Here is a 19,909-nt window from a genome sequence, read left to right on the forward strand (position 1 = left end):
GTCAGTTTTCTGCGTGGCCTTGGGCAAGTCACGTGACTCCTCTGTGCTTCAGTTATCTCATCTGTAAAATGGGGATTGAGACTGTGAGCACCCTGTGGGACAGGTACTGTATCCAACCCAATTTGCTGATATCCATCCCAGCAATTAGTACAGTGCCTGGCCCATAGTAAGCGCTAAACAAATACCACAGTTATAAAGCCCTTGCCACGCCGACGGGTGTCGTTACTTGAGTAGCCCATCTTCTGGAGCCTTTCTTTACGGAGATCTCTCCGTACGGAGGCCTCTCACCCGTTGCCACACACCAGGCCGCTCTGTCTGCTGCTGCTGCCGTCCAGAGTTCGCGGCGATAACCGGTTGCTTGAAAACGGGCTTCCCTCTGTCTCTAACCCACTGGATTTCCCCCTCAGCTAATCAATGATGCGTTATCGAGAGTTTACTGTGTGCAGAGCGCTGTGCTTGGGAGAGTACAGTACAACCGAGATGACAGACACATTCCCCTCCCATGTCGAGCTTACAGTCTCCTGCCTGTGTGTACTTTATCAGGACAGAGGGGCTTGGGTCTCACTGCCTCCCATCAGGAAGACCACAGCTCCACCCATTCAAAGCCCTCTCAAATCCCCAACAAGCTTTTCCTATTTACCTTCCCAGCACCCTTGAGCCTCATCATCCCTTCAGCCGACGATGGCGCCTCTGAACTTAGTTTCGTCCTCCTTAGGCCTCAGGTCCTAGTGTGTACTATTTCGACCACTGGAGGTGTAATTATTTGCACGTCTGTCTCCTCAGTAAGAGTGTGAAAGCTCCTTGTGGGCAGAGAACGAGTCACTCCATTATGTACTTTGCAGTACGCTGCCCAGAGAGGGTGCTCAATAAATGCTTTCACTACTGTCAGTACTGCCGTACTGCCACCACATCATCCTCCACAGATCCTGCCCACAGTAACTTTGTTGCAGTGACCATAAACTCAATAACTGAAGTCCAGTTCCTCATTGTTACTGACCCTGTCTTGATGTTTAAGGATGACAGTGCCTGCTTTATGGCCTCGGACAAGTCACTTACCTACTCTGGGCCTCAGTTTCCTCATCCACAAAATGGGGATTCAATACCCATTCTCTTTTCTAGTTAGACAGTGAGTACCATGTCAGGCAGGGACTGTGGACTGTGGACAGGGACTGATTATCTGGACTCTAGTCCAGAGGATTGAGGTCACATAGAGCCATGGCCCCGGTCCTTCCAGAGGCTTGTGGTCACGCAGGGCCATGACCTCGGTCCTACCAGAGACCGGCAGTCATCCATGACCACGGTCCTGCTCCCGCCAGAGGCCTGCGTCACACACAACCATATCCCTGGACCCACCAGAGGCCCACGGTCCGCCCGGCCTAAGGCCCTGGTCCTACCAGAGGCTCATGGTGCCCCCGCGGCCCTGGGAATTCAGCAACTGCCACTTCCCAGGCCCTCCTCCGCCCTGTGCCCGAGCAGCCTCAAGAGCTGCATATCCCTTCCTCTGCCCATTCTGTTCACACGTGACAAAACGGACATTCAACAGATGGCAAGTGCCGGACTTGGAATCCAATTACACACCAACAGTAGATGCATTATCCTGTTATTCTGACTCTGCGTTTGATGGTGACACATACTCTCTTATCTGCAATAGTGCTGAGGCTCTAAGTCACCCTCAACCGAGCATGTGCGGGCCAGAAGAGAGGGGAGGTGGGCAGGGCTTCCCGACGGTAACCAGGCCCAGAGGGAAAGGAGCGAGATGACAGAGCGAGGGAAGGGAAAGTGATGCAGCCCCTGAGGTCAAGGCATTGCGCGTCTCTCCAGAGTCTGGTGGGGAGTCTGAGACAGTGGGCAGAGAGTCGGGACTGGCAGCAGACCGGGAGCCTGGAAGTCATGGCCGCCAAACTCCCCAAGCAAGATGTGTTTGGGACCGAGTTCAATGGGGGAAGCCACCAGGGGGCTGCTGGAAGGAGGCAGCGGTGTGGCTTAGAGGATAGAGATGGGCCTAGGAGTAAGAAGGGCCTGGGTTCTAATCCCAGCACTGGCACCTCTCTGCTGTGTGGCTTTTCTGTGCCTCAGTTCCCTAATCTATAAAATGGGGGTTAATACTGTGAGCCTCATGTGGGGCAGGGACTGTGTCCAACCTGATTAGCTTGTAACTTGCACTTAGTACAACACCTGGCACATAGTAAGCGCTTAGCAGATACTATTTAAAAAAAAAGAAGGCTCTTGCCCAGTCTCTGCAGCTTGAGGGAAACATTGAAGCAGCCAGGCAGGGGCTCCGCTGACTGTGAAACTCAGGAGAGAAGGGCTCTTGGATGAGGTTGGAGAAGCCACGACTTGCCCCAGAAGCAGCAGGGACCACAAAAGGATAAGCCAGCTGGGAGAGGGTTGGGGGGTAAGGGGATTAGGGAGGAAGAGAAAATAAGGCACAGAGGTCGCAATGGGGGAGAGAGAAAGAAGATCATCATCACTGCGGTATCTGTTAAGCTTTTACACTCTGCTAAGTGCTGAGGTAGATACAATACAATCAGATCAGACATAGTCCCCGTTCCACACGGCACTCAGAGGCAAAGAGGGAGGGGCAACAGGTATTGAATCCCCATTTTACAGATGAGGAAACAGAAACCCAGAGAATTGAAGTGACTTCTGAGATCACAAGCCAGGCAAGTGGCGGGGCAAGGAAGAGAGCCCAGCCCTCCCGGCTACCAGGCCCTTGTGCAACAAGTGCTCGGGCTCCCGGCGAGTCCTGTGCAAGCTTCAGCCAGTCCTGACTGGTGTCCCTACCTCACCCTACAGAGCCCTCCTCTGCCAGGGGTGGCTCCGTTTGCTTTACTACCCTCTATCCTTGGAGAAGTACAGTGCCCTTGTGGATAGAGGCATGGACTTGGGAATCAGAAGGAACTGGGTTCTAATCTCAGCTCTGCCACTTGTCTGCTGTGGGGACTTAGGCAAGTGACTTCACTTCTCTGTGCCTCAGGTGGCTCATCTGTAAAATGGGGATTAGGAATTTGAATCCCACGTGGGACAGGGAGTGTGACCAACCTGACAAGCTTGTAACTATTCCAGTGCTTAATACAATGCCTGGCACGAAGTAAGGGCTTAACAAATCCCATATATTATTATAATTACCATGGAAGGAATCAAACAGTAGCATTTATTGAGCACTTACTGTGTGCAGAGAACTATACTTAGCACTTAGACTACGACAGTTTGGTAGATACATTCCCTGCCTGCAAGAAGCTTACAGTCGGGGGGGGGGGGGGAGGGACAGACAATTAAATTATGAAAATGTGCATGCCACCGGCTGAAATCAGCCCTGGGGTAACTCATGGGTTTGCAAATCGGGGGTTTGGAAATGGACGTGTAGACTCGAGGGTTATGGGTAGCAGAAGCAGGTACATGGAAGGACAGTACCTTTCACCAGACGAGCTGCACTTCGCTCCAATAAAGGAAGAAAGCAACTTCCTTACAGCTCTCCTTGCCCCGTGGTCAGCTGAAGCATGTCTGGAGCACGAATCGATCATATTTACTGAGTGCTTACTGTGTACAAGGCACTGTACTGAATACTTGGGAAACTACATTATAACAAAGTTGGTAGACAGTTCCCTGCCCACAATGAGTTTGGAAAGGGTGAGCTCACTCCCAATCTGGGACCACTGTTCACACCGTTTTCTAATGTGAGACCACCCCCTCCATGACTCGCCTCAAGACCCTTTCTAGAAAGTGAGTTTCTTCCCCCTCTAGTTCTCCCTCTGCCCCTCTGTCAATCTGCCTCTTTACCTCTTTCTCTCAGTCCTTCCTGTTTTGCACTGTTTCTCTTCCACTTTGGCCTCTCTCTGTCTCTTCTCCATCTCTCCCTCTTCCTGTATTTCTCTGTCTCTCTACTTCTCTGTCTCTGGCTGCCTCTCTCTCTCTCTCTCACCTTCTCACTTTCTCTCTTGCCCACTTCTTGAGTGGCAAGTGGTAAGAAGCAGAATGTAATGAGAACTGTTCTCCCCACACTCTGCCCTATCTCCCGCTCTGAGCTCTCAGGGGCAGAGTCTAGGTCTTTTCCACCATGCACCAGACCCGAAGCCACCAAAAACAGCCAGGTATTACCCATATGTGGCCAAGCTGAGTGCCACAGAGTCACATCTAGGACAGTGCCCAAAGGGCAAGGAAAAATCTGGATCAATGGTATTTACGGAGCAATCACTATGTGCAGAGCACTGTACTAAGCATTTGGGAGAGTACAATACAACAAAATTAGCAGACATGTACCCTTGCCCAAACAAGTTTACAGGCTGGAGGATGAGTGGAAAATCCTTTCCCCCTTTCTCAATTGAACCAGGAGGGGAAGAACCTGTAGTCTGATACTGAATCCATAGAATTCTCTTTCCGCCGAATGACATTTGGTTTCATATGTAAAAAACAGCCCCCCACCCTCCCAGCTCCCAGCCCCCTCCCTCTTCCAACACACCCTCCTCGCAGAGGCACAATTACTGATTGATTGCCTAGGGGCTTCCAGCTCCCAAGCCAAAGGGGGTTGCTATGGGAATCAGGAGAATACTTAGAGACAGCTCCTGAGCCTGTATTCCCCTGTCCACGGCAGCTGGAATTGGAAGCAAGAAAAACTGAGAGAGGTGTGGGTGGGAAAGGGGGCGTTGGAGAGAGAGAAGGGGAAGAGAGAGAGGGAGGGAGAAGGAGAAGGAGAAAGAGAGAAGGAGAAGAGACAGAGAGGGGAGAGAAAGAGGGAGAGAGAGAGAAGGGGGGCAGACAGAGGAGGGGAGAGAGAGAAGGGGGAGAGAGAAAATGAACACACATGCGAGATGCAGGCACGCTCGGAGGACAGACCATAAGCAGTGCAAGGCTACGATATAGAAAGGAACGAGGGCGCTGAGGCTTCAGGCAGCGGTGGCTTGGCTGTGGTTGGCTAATCCTCTCCCCCTGCCCCCCTTCGTTCGGCTAGGCATTTGGCATTGGGAAAGTCCAGTAAAAGTCCAACTGTAGCGGCTCGCTCGACACAAGATGGGATCTGGCTCTTCCACCTACCGGCCCAAGGCGATTTATCTGGATATTGATGGAAGAATTCAAAAGGTACCGAACTCCTTTTTCCCAGGCCCGCGTCCTAGCCCCAGTCCCTTCCGGGACTCTGGCCGCGACTGAGCCTGTGGGGGGCTGGGCTTGCTGCTACAGGGGAGCGAGGCTGGTCCGAGGGGCCGAGGGCCCCTGTCCTCGGGTGGGTTCTGGAGGTGGTGGCAGTAACCGCGGGGGGGGGGGGGGGAGGGAAGCCCCAGGAGAAGGTTCCCCTGACCTGGCCGCACGGTCAGTGCAGGCATGGGGGGAACGCCAGGGTCAGTGTGAGGGTGCTGTCCGCCTCCTGAGTCTGTCCTGCTCCCAGCGCTGCAGGACCCTGCTCCTAGCGCTGCAGGACCCTGCTCCTCTGCAACTTAAGCATGCACAGAGAGGGGGCCGGGGGCTCTGGCTGCCTCAGAGAGGGACCACCCCTAGCTGCCAGGCTTAGAGGGCCAGAGGCTGGGAGCACTGGCTATTCCACCTCAGGGCAGTGGGCTGACATGTTTTTTATGAACATAAACAGTCCATCGGCATTTTAGGTAAAGCGACCGATAAGAGGGCGATCCCAGAATTCAGGGACTGCATTTAGGGACCCAGGGTACGGACCACGCTGCAACCTCATTCGGGCATTGTGAGAGGACAGAAAGTGGGGTGGTGGGCTACTCAGTGCCTGGTGCACCTTGTGACACCCACTCAGCCTCGGCAGCGCAACGGGCTCTGACCGGGGATGGCACAACCAATTTGATGTCTCGCCTTTACCCTGGAGATTGGCTGCAATCTACCCACTAGCACCCTGGGTGTCTGAAAAGCCATTCCTTTCTCTCTTTAGTCTGCTCATCCTCCTTTTCTGTGCAGAGTAAACCCCCAATCAATACGATCGGCTGACTTAACTGATTCATCGGCTGAAGCCACCAGCTGTGGATTTTCCCTTCACCAAACTGGCCCTGAGGTTCCTTTAAAAGAAGTGGGAGCTTCTCTTTGTTGAACATAACCCTCTCCCTCACTTAAAGATGCTCCTAGGCCTGGCAGGTGCCCTCAACACCCTGCTTTGCCCGGAGCAGGAAGAGGATGCAGGGAAGGAGCCTGAAGGCCACGTGCAGCCCTTCTGGGATCCTGGAGAAATCAAAGCCGTGTCCCTCGGATAAGACCACACTGAGAGTCGGAGTTCCGGGGAATAACTCCTGATTCTTCCCCGACTCCCGATCCTTCCCTGGAGGGTGCAGAGGGGGAAGGGGAAATGACCCGAATCTATGGGATAACGGGGAGCAGACGGGGAGGGGATGAGGCTGGGTGATGGCACACAAGCTGGGAGTGGGGGAACTGGCCTACAGCAATAAACAACTCTGTCTTTCTCGGCGAATACAGGCCAGGGCAAGCAGCCTCCCCCAACCCCCAAGGCCAAGCCACCCCCAAGGAGGGATCCCCCTCCTCCCAGATTTTCAGATTGAGAGACTGAGGGATGTGTTGATCTAATGGTCACTTGGGATGGCCCAGAGGGCTGGCTTTCTGGTTCACCAAGGGGTGACTAAGAGAGCCCTCAGGGGATCAAGCCTGCCAAGCTGGAGCTAGCCTGAACCACCAGAGTCACCTAATAAGACCTTGGTTTTTGTAGCATGCTTTTATACCCAAAGCGTTCTCACATTACTACTTTCATTTCTGCCCTCACAACTAGTAGGTAGGTAGAAAGGCAGATATTATTGTCCCCCTTTTGCAGAGGAGGAAACCGAGGTTCAGAGAGGTTAAGTGACAGGCTGGAATTAGAGTCTGGCCTCGAATCTGGGTCCCCCAGCTTCCATACTGGTGCTGTTCCGCTACACCATGCTTCAGTTCACCTCCGAACCCCCGAAACGCAGGGCCCTCCCCGAGCCTGAAACGGGGGGACAGAGGGACAGAGGGGCTACAAACATGTGTGTCTGTTTCTAGTAAAGTCTGCTCACCTGTTGCTCAGTTCTTTCTGACGAGATGCCAGCCATGCTCTGCAACTCGGCTGTTAGGGTGGTGTCCTGGGTAATGAACACTGGCGCCCTGTGGTATGGTGATGTCACATGGTCCATTTTGCAGAACTGCAACCTCGCCTACCTGAGCCTAATGCATTTCTCAGGGGCAGGAAGGGGGACCCCAGGCCCCACCCCCGTCACTCCAGAGCCCCTGAATATTTCCTTCCCAGGCTCCACTTCCAAGCCATGACTGATCAAAATATCGGTCCTAATGGCTTCTGGTACCAAATCCAGACCAAGCAGGTAAGAGGATGGATGAAAGTCAGACTGTCTGATAAAACAGCGGCCTTCTGGTCACCCTCCTGGCCGTACTGGAACTAGAATGAGGATGCCCATTGCTCAGCCTTAGCAGAATTGTCCCACAGACCACATACTGCCCTCTGATGACCACTCGCCTTCCGGACACCATGGCCAGTAGCACAGAGGCTGCCTCACAGCAAGAAGCCCAGTCCATGACATGGCCACAATCTCACTGTCCTTGCCCCTATACTAAGGAGCCCCTCTAGACTGTAACCTCATTATGGGCAGGGAACTTGTCAACTGACTCTTATATTGTACCCTCCCAAGCATTTAGCACAGGACTCTGCATAGTATGTGCTTCAAAAATACCACTGATTGACTGATTGATTGGGAGAGCAGAAAGACACATGATCCCTGCCCTCAAAGAGCTTTCGATCTAAGAGGGGACACAGCCAGACGGTCAGAAAGGATTTCCCAATGATGGGAGGAGGAGGAAAAACAAGACTGGAACAGTTCGCAGGTATGAGCATGTTCCCAGTTCTCCTGCCCAGGGCCTGGTCCGGTTCCATCGACCTAGCCTGACTCCTCCCCGGGCCAAACCTGGCCCCAGCCTGGCAGGCTTGGATGTTTCAGGCTCTGACCTGCCCAGACCCTTAAAGGTTACAACGATTTTCCGGGAGCCGCACTGGCTCACGAAGGGGCCGGAGCCTGCAAATGTGCTCCAAAGTGCCTCTCAACGCCATCCCAGAAAGCAAAGCCTTGTTGGACCCACAGAAGGACCGCTTGGCCACTGTTTCAGGGGAAGAGGAAAGGGTTGTGGTGGTGGTGGTGCTCTGACAGCCAAGTTTGGTGAGAAAAGCAGGCAGGGGAGCCCCAGGAGGGATTCTTCCTTCCTGCTCTATTTATTGAGCACTTACTGTGTGTAGAGCACTCTACTAAGTACTTTGGGAGAGTACCATAGAACAATATGACACATTCCCTGCCCACAACAAGCTTACTGGCTAGAGGAGGTGGTGAGTGTGTTAGAGGGGACCATCAGGAGGAGGAGCCAGAGACCCGCTTCTACTGCCCGGTCCCAAGGACCCAGGATGATGCCTGGCTCACAGCGGGGGGGCTCTGCACACCCCACTGCTCTTCCTGATGCCGATGGTGATGTTGAGGGTGTTGAAGAATCTCTTTCACTGCCCACATCCTAACTGCTGATGCTGCCCCGTGCAGCACTGAGGAGTGCACAGCCCCTGGGGAGCTAAACCACTGGAATTTTTCTGAAAATATTGAAGCCCCTAACCCAGGGTAGATTAGCCAGATGGGAAAGGATCCTTAGTGATTCCCTTTGGCTGGAGAAGGGGCAGTGGAGAGGACAAGAGAGACAGGTTTCATTTAGTAGGCCGTTTCTTCAGATTCTCCCTTTCCATGAATTTGTTATTATTATTATTTATGGTGTTTGGTAAGTACTTGTGTGTCAAGACTTGTTTTAAGTATTCGGGAGTAGATACAAGTTAATCAACTTGGACACCATCCCTATCCCAAATGAGGTTTAAATAGGAAGGGGAATAGGCATTGAACCCCCATTTTACAGTCAAGGAAACTGAAGCGCAGAAAAGTTAAGTGAATTGCCCAAAGTCACAAAGCAGTTAAGTGGTGGAGTTGGGATAAGAACCCAGGTCCTCTGACTCCCAGGCCCTGTGTTCTTTCCACTAGGCCGTGCTGCTCCTCTCTTCCTCCCAGCATGGCTTGCCCCAAGGGATACAGGGGCACAGCTGATGATTCTGCTCTTCCAGATCCAAAGTCGATGCGCTAGGCTTAGCAAAGGTTGCGCTTGTCCAGCAAGTGCTCCTGTAATCCCGGTAGTCGCAACAGTGACATGGTAGGTTCCAGTTAGTGCTGCTCACTCTCTTTGGCCAGGCACCAAAGCTCAGGGTGCTGGGACCTCAGCACAGGCCAGAACCCTCCCTCCAGGACCTGTTGTCAGTAGCCTCCATCGAGACTGTATGAACAGCCTCTGCCTGTTGCTCAGGGTGACCGGCTGACCAGACTTGGAAGGTCTTAAAGGATTCCTGCTACCAGTCGCTAGGACCTGGGAATGGGAATGCGACTATCCCCCTCAGTGGAGCTGGGGTTAAACTGGCAAGTCACGCTCAGCCGATAAGAATGCAAGAGTCTTTATTCAGCCGCCGCGTTCACAGTACCAGAGGAGGAGGAACATGTACAGAAAGAATAAGATCACCAACACAAAACACGGCGGTTCACTGATTTTGCTCGTAGTTGTCCCGATCGTTGGGAACATACCAGTTTCCTATGAGTATGAGATTCAATGCTAATATATTAGAATGCACCTCCCAAAGGGGGAAAGAATAGAAAGTAAAAATCCGATATAGCCCATTCCTGAAGGGGATACAGAAGAACATCGATTATCAAGTCCTTGAGGTCAGTTACGTGAGCTCCAGCTCAAAGGAAACTCAGCTCTATTCTAGGTCAACAGCAGCAGATAGTCATATTCCCAGCAGATTCCTTGGAACTGGCTGTCACAGAGCGGGCATCCCACATTCTGGGTTGGGGCGAGTGTGAGGCCAACTAACAGCACTCTCATCCCACTACCAAGAGTTGTCTCCTAGGCACCGATTTTCATAGGGTATCTGACCCACCTAGGCTCTCCACTTGGGTGATGCTGGGATGTGGAGGTGAGGGGCCTTCCTGGCAGGTGTGATCCAATGCCACCTTTCTGGGGGCCCTCTCCCTCGTTCTCACCAATACCAGCCAAAGGCTACACTCTCGCTTTGCTGACAGCGCTTGAGGTGACATCACTTTCCATTTTCTGGGGGCCTTGCTTTGTTATCAGCAATGCACCTCCCCATCTGGGGCCCTCCACTAGCTAACAGCAATACCAGCCAAGGTTTGCTGCACCGATCTTGTGGTCATGATGTGCTCATGTGCTCGGGTTGATGGTGATTTTGCCCACAAAACGCAGTTGGTCCGGCCAAGCCCAGCCTGACAATGCTGTCACAGGGTTGGGAGGAAACAAAGCCTGAGAAAATTGGTCAAATAATCTCTGGCTTTCAATTTCTCCTCAAAAATGTTGCCTTAGAGATGAGGTTTGTCTTGCTGGCAGGAGTCCAGCAGCTGGAACCTAGAGCCCAGAACGCCTAGTTTTTGTTTCTGACTCCTCTGCTGGAGCCTTAGACCAGGTCCTCCTTCCCCTCTACATCCCCAGGTGTCTCCTCGGTGAAGAGGAGGCAGGGCCATTTGTCACTGTGGAGTGCTTGAAGATCCTCCAAAGGCACAGCACAGCAGAGAGCCAAACTCGAGCAGGGGCCTGGGAGTCAGAAGGACATGGTTTAATGTCTGCGGGAGCTTAGGACCTGGGCACCTCATCACTGGACTGGCAAAAAGCAATTCTTGATCAGGAGAGTCAAAAGAGGAGCAGCAGACAGAAAAACCCCACCCCTGCCCAGGCCTGGCAGGAACCTCAGCAATGGAGGTAAGCCTCTCCACTGCAGTAGGAACATCAGGCTGAGGTGCAGTGTGGAAAGCTTCCGGGACAGATTTCAAAACTAAGGGGCAGTTGGCATCCTCCTGTCTGCAAATGATTTCCCATCTCCCCTTTAGATTGTGAACTTCCTGAGGGCAGAGACTGCATCTTCTATTGTACTTCCCCAGGTGCTTAGAATAGCTCTCTCCATACCACTGTGGCTTAGTAAAGACTACTGATTGATAAAGAGTAGACAGTACCTATGCTTAATGGCAGCGTGGCCAGGTGCAAAGTGGGTGGAACTGGGAGTCAGGAGTCTGCCAGCGGACTGGGGTGAGACCTGGGGCCATTCACCAAACCTCTCTGTGCCTCAGTTTCCTCACTTGTAAAATAGGGACACAGACTTGATCCCCCAACTCTAGCATTGTGAGCCCCGTGTAGAACAGTGCTGGATCCAATTTAATTATCTTATTTCTACCCCAGATCTTAGCATGGTACTGGATGCATAAATGCTTAATACTAATGATAAAAATAAAGGAATTTGGGTGGGACAGGGCAGCCTCCTTGGAACTGCCAAGAGAGGAGCAGCTTCTCTCCAAGAGACCATTTAGTCTCGGGCTGGATTAGACGTCATATCCTATTGCAGGGCACCGAGTTGGCCGCTTAAGTAGAAGGGGAAATCATGGCGAGTCAGCTTTCTGCGTGGGGGAGATGGGATTCCACTTCCTCTGCTACCTCACAGCACAACCTCTATGCCCAGAAAAGCCTAGATATCAGCACTCCCCCAAGCCCTAGATGATCTAACTGAATTACGGTGTTTACTAGTTACCAGCTTTGTGCCAAGCCCTGGGGAAGAACCAGCAGATCAGACACTCCCTGTTCTGCCCCAACATTCACTTTCTAAGAGACAGAGGAGGAAATGGAGGCACAGAGAGGTTAAGCAACCAGCCCAGGCCACCACAGCAGAATCTCACCCGGGGGGTGCGTTACTGGGGATGTTTCTGGAGTTAGGAGAGGAAAATCAAACTCCTCACCTGAAGTGAGGAAGTGACTGTTACGGGCTTGGAAATCCAATCGTTGGCCAGGTAGAAGGATCCTGCAGTGGAAGGATTTCCCCAAAGGATCTCACTCGGCTCAGCATCTTTTCTTCTCCTCTGCAGATTAGGGAGGGGATGGAGACACCTAAAACTATTCCATTACAAACAACTACGGAGCAGGTTTAAAACAACAGCTGCAGCAGTCACAATTCCTCTCAGATCCAGCATGCGAAAGGCTCCCTAAGAGCTGGGCAGAGTTTAAGATCGTGGGTACAGCTTTATTTTAGCTTCCTGACATTTCCAGTGCAGCCCAGAGGAAAGAACCCAGGCCTGGGAGCCAGAGGGCCTGGGTTCCAATCCCAGCTCCACCACTTGTCTATGTGACCTTGGACAAGTCCCTCTGTGCCTTCATTACTTCATCTGTAAAGTGGGGATTAAGACTGTGAGCCCTACTTGGGACAGGCTCTGCGTCCAACCTGATAATTTTCTATCCACTCCAGTGCTTTGTGTAGGGCCTAGCACAAAGTGCTTAACAAATGCCATTAAAAGCAAAACAAAAAATTCCTTATGCAGAAAACAAAATCCCAAGGGAGAATGGGATGGTGCAAGGGTGGGGCGGGAGCACTGAACTGTAGACTGTGTACACTGCAAGTGCTTTGTGGGCAGAGAACTCAACCAACTTTGCTATATTGTACTCTACCCAGTGTTTAGTAAAGTGCTCTGCACACAGTAAGCATTCAGTAAATACCACTGATAGACAGATTTGGGGCAATGTTTGAGTTAGAACTCAGGGCTCCCAGAACTCAACTGTGCCTGCTTGTTCCTTTAACTCCAGAACCCAGGGAGACAGAGTTCACATCCCAATACAGCCGTGAGCATGCTCATACCAAAGGATGGGCTTCCTCTGTACATTACTGGGGTACTTGTTACGTGCTTATTAAGCGTCAAACATTGTACAAAGTGCTGGGATAGATATAAGATCAGGTCCCATAAAGGGCTCGTGTTGCAAGTTGGAGGGACAACAGGTATTGAATCTCCATTTTACAGATGAGGGAACTGTGGCCCAAAGAAGTTAAGTGAATTGCCCAAGGTCACACAGCAGATAAGTGGCAGAGATGGGAATAGAAACCAGGTGCTGACTACCAGACCTGTGCTCTTTCCACTAGGCCACGCTGCTCTTTCCTCTTTATGCCCAAGGCCCTGGCCAAGGGTTTCCAAGCATCTTCAGACCAGCATAAACTCTTCCTTCTAGCCTTGGGACTTGCCCAACTTGGGAAGTCTTAAATTTGTGTCCTGGGGGATGGAAAACAAGATGGCAGGGGGCAAGGAGAAGGGACACCCATTTACTTCTTGGAGTTTCTTTTTAAAAGTGGCCAATGAATAGTCTTTACTGAGTGCCTACAGCAGGCAGAGCACTGTACCAAACATTGGGAGAGTCCAAAAGATGTAGAATAAATAACTGCTGCCTATAAGGGGCTCACCTTTTAATGGTAGGAAATGGACAATTAATAATTGCTGGATATTAGGATGCCAAGCTAAGGTAGAAGGATATGGGATGAAGTTTTAGTTATAATTCATAGCCCCTGGCCTTATACAGTCTTTGCTTAGATTACTAACCAACCAACGTAAATTTTGCTGGCAGGCACGCTCTCTCTCCCTCTCTATGCCAGTGGTCTGATTTCTTCAAGCCTTGGCCCTGGGCTAACTTGCCTTGCTGGGGAGTTCAATAGTAATAATAGTAATAATGGTATTTTTTTTTAACAATACCCAGTGCTCATTTTCACACCTACCAGGAAGAAAAGTGGGAGTGTAGAGAGTCAGGAGACAGAGACATAGAGTGAGACACCAGGAAACATTGAGTCAACGTGAAACTGAGGGCATCCATCAAAGAACGACTGCAGCTGGGGCGGGAATTCAACTCAGGAAGAAAGGGCTTTTAAAATGGGCTAGGAAAAATGAGAAGATGGAAATAGCCGAGATGGGTTAGAACAAAGTGGTCTGAGATCCCAGGATCCGGGATTTCTCATCCGGTGGACAGTGCCACCCTGCCTGACTTCGTTACTCTCACCACACTGTGGGTCTGACAGCAAAGGAGGCTAGTGGCTGCCTCGTCCCTGTTAGGGATCATGTAAAATGAAACACAGCCTTGCCCTGGCTTGGTCACGAAATGGGATTGTGTGTTTTCACAGCTTAGCCATGGGTTCACCTTCATTTTGCTCAACCTCTCCCCATCACAAAAGGAAAAAAGCTTCCGAAGAAAAGCAGTACAAAAATGCCTTTCGTTTCTTTTCTGATTGTTACCTAGTGGCCACAGAGAGAACGATAGGCTCTATTAGGAAGCAAGCGCCTATACCGATAATGACTCAGCGGCAGACATTTGCTCGGCGGATGAAACCTAACCAACAAAGCATCAGAGAAAGCATTTTCTCCCCCCCTCGACAACCTAGTTAAAATAAACGTACAGATTTCAACTGCACTATGGCTTCCAGGCTGGATATGCTAGAAGACACGGGGCAGGGGGTGGGGGCCCAGGTATAGGGAGAAGAACGGAAATCAACCGCACGCCGAATTTTGACAATGTTTTGCGGATGACTTTGACATGCTGTGCTTGGATGGCTGGGACTGACGGCCTGGTCTTCACAGCAGCAGCATCACTCCGCCTTCTCCACCCACCCGTCACTCTTCAAACCCAAAGGCATGTTTGTGCCGGAAGAGTGCTGGGTGGCCTTCAGGAATCCTGCCCTGCTCCTGTGCAATCATCACCCCCGGCAGCCAAACGGTTTGGGGCTGGAGGAAAACCCCTGCAAGCAGAACTAGCTTAGACCCCAATATCACCCCCCAAACCCACTCCTCTGCTCATTGTCCTCAGGGCTCTAACTCTGCTAATGGAACATGTCAGGCCCAGAGTTCCTCAGTCCTGGGGCTCCTGCCTTCCAAACCTTTGTTTCAGAAAGCTTTGTCAATATCAGGCGATCAATCAATAGTATCTATTCAATTGTATTTGAGTGCTTACTTGTGCAGAGCTTCTAAGCGCTTGGGAAAGTACAACAATAAACAGTGACATTCCCTACCTACAATGAGCTTATTGAGCACTTAACATGGGCAGACCACTGTACTAAGTGCTTGAGAAAGTATGATACAACTGTTGGTAGGCACCATCCCTGCCCACAGGAGCTTCCAGTATACAAGGGGAAATAAACAGAATAGGAGAAATTGTAGAGTATCAGAAAGTTTACCTAAATATTGTGGGCCTTGGGTATCGAAATTCTTAAGGGGTACAGAGCCCGGTGTACAGTCGACAAAGAGAGGACAGCAGATACGAGAAGTAAAGGGCTTAGTTGGAAAGACATCTTGGAGGATATGTGATTTTAGGAGGATTATGAAGGTGAGAACTGTAGGATATGGAGAGGGAGGTTCCAGGCCTGAGTCTTGAGGGTCTCCCACAGTTACAGGGCCTCAGTTTCTTCATCTGCACAATGGGGATAAGATCTGTTTTAAGTCCCATGTTGGACAGACACTGTTTCCAATCTCATAACCTTATATTTACCCCAGTGTTTAATATATGCCTTAATTTTAATTGGTACAGTCACACCGCCCTCAACTGGGAAACCTGAGTATCAGGATGCTCAGGAAAGTGGTCTCATCATGATTTACTCTTCAGAGCACTGCACACTGTAGAAAAACATTCAGAAGGCATTATCTCTACACTTCTGGCATTACATGCTTGGGGGTTCAAAGACAACAGTAAACTTGAAGCTCAAGGCACAGGTGAGTTGTAGAATGCAAAGAGATGGAAAACAGGAGAGACTGGGAGAAGCTTCGAAGCCTAGGGAGAATAAATACATCGTATCCAATTGGAACCGAATGACATGGGATGATACAGACCAGTGGAGAACAACTGAGAAAGAGATCCCAGTCATGTGTAAGCTACAATCCATCCTGTGCACGAACCAAGTCCTAACTGCCACTGATGCCCTTGTCACTCGGAGCACCTGCAATTGTTTCCATCGCCTGTTGGTCTCCTGATCTCCCAGAAGCCGCCGGACCAGGGGGAACAAAAACAGCCTCTCCCTCTCACCATCTCCCCGAAACCGGGCCATGTGTGGTCCGTGGTTTGAGGATCAAGAGTCGGCAGGTCTCTGCCACATCAGAGAAGTAGCATAGCCTAGTGGATACCGCACGGTCCTGCCACTTGTCTGCTGTGTGACTTGGAGCAAGTCACTTCTCTCTGTCTCATTTACCTCATCTGTAAAACGGGGATGAAAACTGAGTCCAATGTGGGACACGGACTGTGTCCAACCTGATTAGCTTATATCTACCCCAGAGCTTAGTACAATGCCTGGTACGTAGTGAGCACTTAACAAATACTATAAAGCGAACAAAAAAAAAAAACCCATCATCAGAGCCCGGGCTTCCTTTTGTCCCACAGGTATCTGTTATGTCCTCTTGTCAGTCTTGTCAGGGGTTGGCACCAGTCTGTTTCAATACTGCTTGGGTATCCCACTATTAAACAATTGTATTTATTGAGCACTTACTATGTGCAGAGCACTGCCCTAAGTGTTTGGGAGAGCATACTACGAGAGGATTAGCAGACAGTTTCTCTGCCCATAATGAGCTTAAGGATCACCCATTCTCCTCACACTGCCGACCCAGGGAAGTCGTGCTGCAAAAAGCGCCACCTCGATGGCAGTGGATTCCAAGACGACCTCGTCGGTGCTCCTGCTTAGACCTGTGATGGGGGGATTGTCCCCTAGAGGCCGCTGACTTGCCTTCTAGTATAGGTCCAGGTCCCTCTGCCATAAAAAAATTAAAATCCTACACCGCTATGGGTTTGGAGCCCTTCAGTTTGGTCTAACAAATCCCAAACACATACACACAAACAAGAGAGAGAACCACAACCAAAATAGCTGGAGGCGTGAGGAGGAAGTTAAGGCTTTCTGAGGTGATGGAAAGTTTGGAACGGGAGGCGAGTGGGGCTTTTCTACAATTAGCTCAGGAATTTTTAACAAAAAAAAAGCCACCATGGTGTACCACCTCGCCCTTGCAGTAGCCAACATTCTACCTCAGTAATAACTGGGTCAGAAGGGACGCCGCCTCAGCAGGTGGCAGGTGTGAGGCAGAGCCGGGCCTGGCTCCAATTTTTTGTTTCCGAGCACCGACTGGTAGGAGCTGAAGTTGTCCGGCAGCCAAAGCTGCCCTCAGTGCTCTGAAGAAAAATTCAAGTTGACATGAAAGACAGAAAGAAGGAAAAATCACTTTATTTTCTGCCAGCCAATGAGAATGAGGCAACTCAACTGGGCAATGTAGGCAGACTACCTGGGTCTTTGCTGGGAGGTGAGAAGGAGAGAAGAAAGGAATGGACTCTTCCCTCCACCTCCATGTGGCAGAGCCAGTGGCCCACCCTAAACTCCATTTTGCTGCTGGGGGTCCAGAAAGGGTGGAAGAGGAGACAGGAGAGGTTGGAAATGTGTGGCAACTGCCAATAGCCAAGTACTACCAGGCCCTTGCCCCTGGCCAACCTAGTTCCTCCCACCTCGGTATTGAGAAGGAGAACTTTAAGCTGAGATCTTGCTTCCACCCACCCTCTTCCATTAGAAATGCCTTCCCTCCAGGTCTGTCTGGTGATCTAGCATCTTGCGATTCCGGCCAGCCGGCTGGGCACATCCGCTAATACCCTGTAACAATCCCATATTCGGCAAGAAACTTGGCTAACGTGAGCGTCCTCTCAGCTCAGGTCCACAATCCCTGGGCTCGTACTCTGCTAACACAATAAGACATCTGGCCCGTATCGCTGGGACGGCCTGCCAGGGAACCTACAGCTGCAGTGAATGCTGGGTAAAACACTTGTGGCTTTGGCTGGCCATTTATCTGTCCGGTTCCATAAGAGACAGTCTGCTTTTAGGCTGATTTGTCTTCTGGCTGGTGTTTTGGGGTGGAGGTGGGGGGTGTCAGCAGAGGGATGTCTGGTATTTTGAGTGCCATTGGGGATCTCTTCCATCTGCCAGTTTTACGGCTATGTTGGGAGAAAAAATGCAATCCCAGCATTGAATTCCTTCATTGCAGTTAACCAATTAAGGCAGACTATATCTAGAAGCTTAAAGCTTTCCCTTCCTGGCATTCACATTCTTTAATCCTGAATGCCCTTCTGTTTTGAAGGTGGTCTTCAGCAAATACTGCAATTCCAGCGATATCATGGCTCTCTTCTGCATCGCAACTGGGTTACCTCGGTAAGTTCCTGACTCACCCTGATTACAAGCGGCAATCCTTTAGCCTTCACTTAAAACCCTGGGAAAGGGATTGGGACAAAGGTGAAAGAGAAAGAGGATAATTTAGCCAAATCTCTTCTACCACACAAGGGGTTTTTTTTTTGTGTTTTTTCTTTCTTTTTTTGGGGGGGGAGGCGTTTACAACATCCCATCCCATCACATCTAACAGACCACAACTCTTTCCATCTCGAAGCCTTATTAAAAGCATATCTCCTCCAGAAAGCCTTCTTGACTAATTCCTCATCTCCCCATTCTATTTTCCCTCCCTTCTGAGCAGCTATGCACTTGAATACATATGTGAGTTTCCTCTTCCATAAAATGGGGATTAAGATTATAAACCCCATGTGGGACGGGGACTGTGTCCAATCTGATTAACTTGGATCTATCCCAGTGTACTAAGGTACAGTGCCTGGCACATAGTAAGCATTTAACAAATACCACAATCATCATCATCCCACTCACACACTTATATTCAGTTGCTTCCCCTATTTGAAATTCATTTTAACATCTGTTTCCCCTGCTAGGTTCAGCTCCTTGAGGGCGGGGGTCATGTCTTCATTTTTAGATCGTAAGTCTCCTAAGGGACAGGAACTTGTCTAGTTCCCACCTGTATACTCTTTCCCAATGCTTAGTACAGAGTTCTGTACACACCAAGTGTTTAATAAACTTACTACTGCTATAGCACTCTCCCAAGCACTTGACTATAGTGTTTTGCACAGGGTAAGCCTCGATCAATCCCTAAAAAGTAACCAACCTAAAGACTGTGTGGGTGGAGTGGCTGGCTAGGAATTAAAAAGCTCTACTTTCCGGGATTCCCGGCCCTCGGTTGCCAAATGCTTAATACAATAACTAAGAAAAGTAGCCAAAAAAATCTGGTTGTCAGATTGCAGAAACAAATGCTAGGCTCAGAGCCTCCTCCCATCATAGACACCTCCCGAATAAAGCCAGGTAACCAGCACTAGCCTTTTACATTCTGAAGGATTTTCCAAACCAATTGAAATTTTGGTAAGTACCAGGTTTTATTTTTAGGAAGCAGCCTACCTTCCCAGCTTTCATGAGTTTGTTTTTTTGGTGGAATCAACAAAAAACAGTTTCTATAAAGAAGTGTTTGTTGTAATTGTCACAGAAAAACGGACATTAACATCTAAAACAGCAGTTTAGGAAGTGAAACATTTCAGCTGCCATGTCTATAACCTATTCTTCACCCAGAATCTCCCTGGGGTTTAGCTTTCCTTGGGTGGCAGGCACTCCCTCCAGATTAAATGGTCTATGGGCTAGAAAAGTTCATAAAAATTTACATTGGGTTAAGATACCACTTGTATCAAACCACTTTCTAGGCAGAAATCTTTGAAAACACTTTGCTCCTTTCTGCAATTCTTGCCTTGCTGAAGCATGTGCAGCTGTTCCTTTAAGAAGGTGAAGCAAGAGGTAGCTATCTATACAGCAGGGTTAGAAGGCAGAACAGACCAGCAGAAACTCTGAGCTCCCCTCCAATTATGTAGCCTTCAACCAGCTTTATTTACAACATATGAACAGAAATGTTGAGACCAGGCAGTCCTACCCTAAAAATAATCAGCAAGATGCTTTACAAATGCAGATAACCCCCCAGTCAATGTTACCTACTAAGTGCTTACTGTGTGCAGAGTTCTGAAGTTGACAGACCCATGATCCCTGCCCACTACGAGCTTATGGTCTACAGGCTCTACAGTCTATAAGGTGCTTACAGCAGACGATGGTAGGATCCTGACCCCTAAAGACCCCATCAGAACAACAGTGTACAGACGTGAAGCAGACATGGCTAGGCCAAAGCCATGGGAGTGCCAAACCAAGAGACAAGGCCCCTGC

At 50.2% G+C, this 19,909-nt stretch overlaps 1 protein-coding gene and 1 long non-coding RNA gene across 4 annotated transcripts in view; one reads left to right on the plus strand and one right to left on the minus strand.

Annotated features, from left to right (window-relative positions):
- LOC114805423 overlaps positions 1–19,909 on the minus strand; it is a 98,635-nt gene that overhangs the window by 25,450 nt on the left and 53,276 nt on the right. The gene's annotated exons all lie outside the window — the stretch shown is intronic.
- The window catches only part of PDE9A (phosphodiesterase 9A), a 58,509-nt gene continuing 43,358 nt past the window's right edge, over positions 4,759–19,909 (plus strand). For all 3 annotated transcript variants that reach the window (XM_029046511.2, XM_029046512.2, XM_029046513.2), the window contains exons 1-2: positions 4,759–5,076; positions 17,955–18,025. In XM_029046511.2, coding sequence (XP_028902344.1) covers positions 5,008–5,076; positions 17,955–18,025 — 140 coding nt within the window. In that variant the 5' untranslated portion in view covers positions 4,759–5,007. The remainder of the gene's footprint in view (positions 5,077–17,954; positions 18,026–19,909) is intronic.

This window comes from Ornithorhynchus anatinus, chromosome 18, assembly GCF_004115215.2.
Source record: "Ornithorhynchus anatinus isolate Pmale09 chromosome 18, mOrnAna1.pri.v4, whole genome shotgun sequence".
NCBI lineage: Eukaryota > Metazoa > Chordata > Mammalia > Monotremata > Ornithorhynchidae > Ornithorhynchus > Ornithorhynchus anatinus.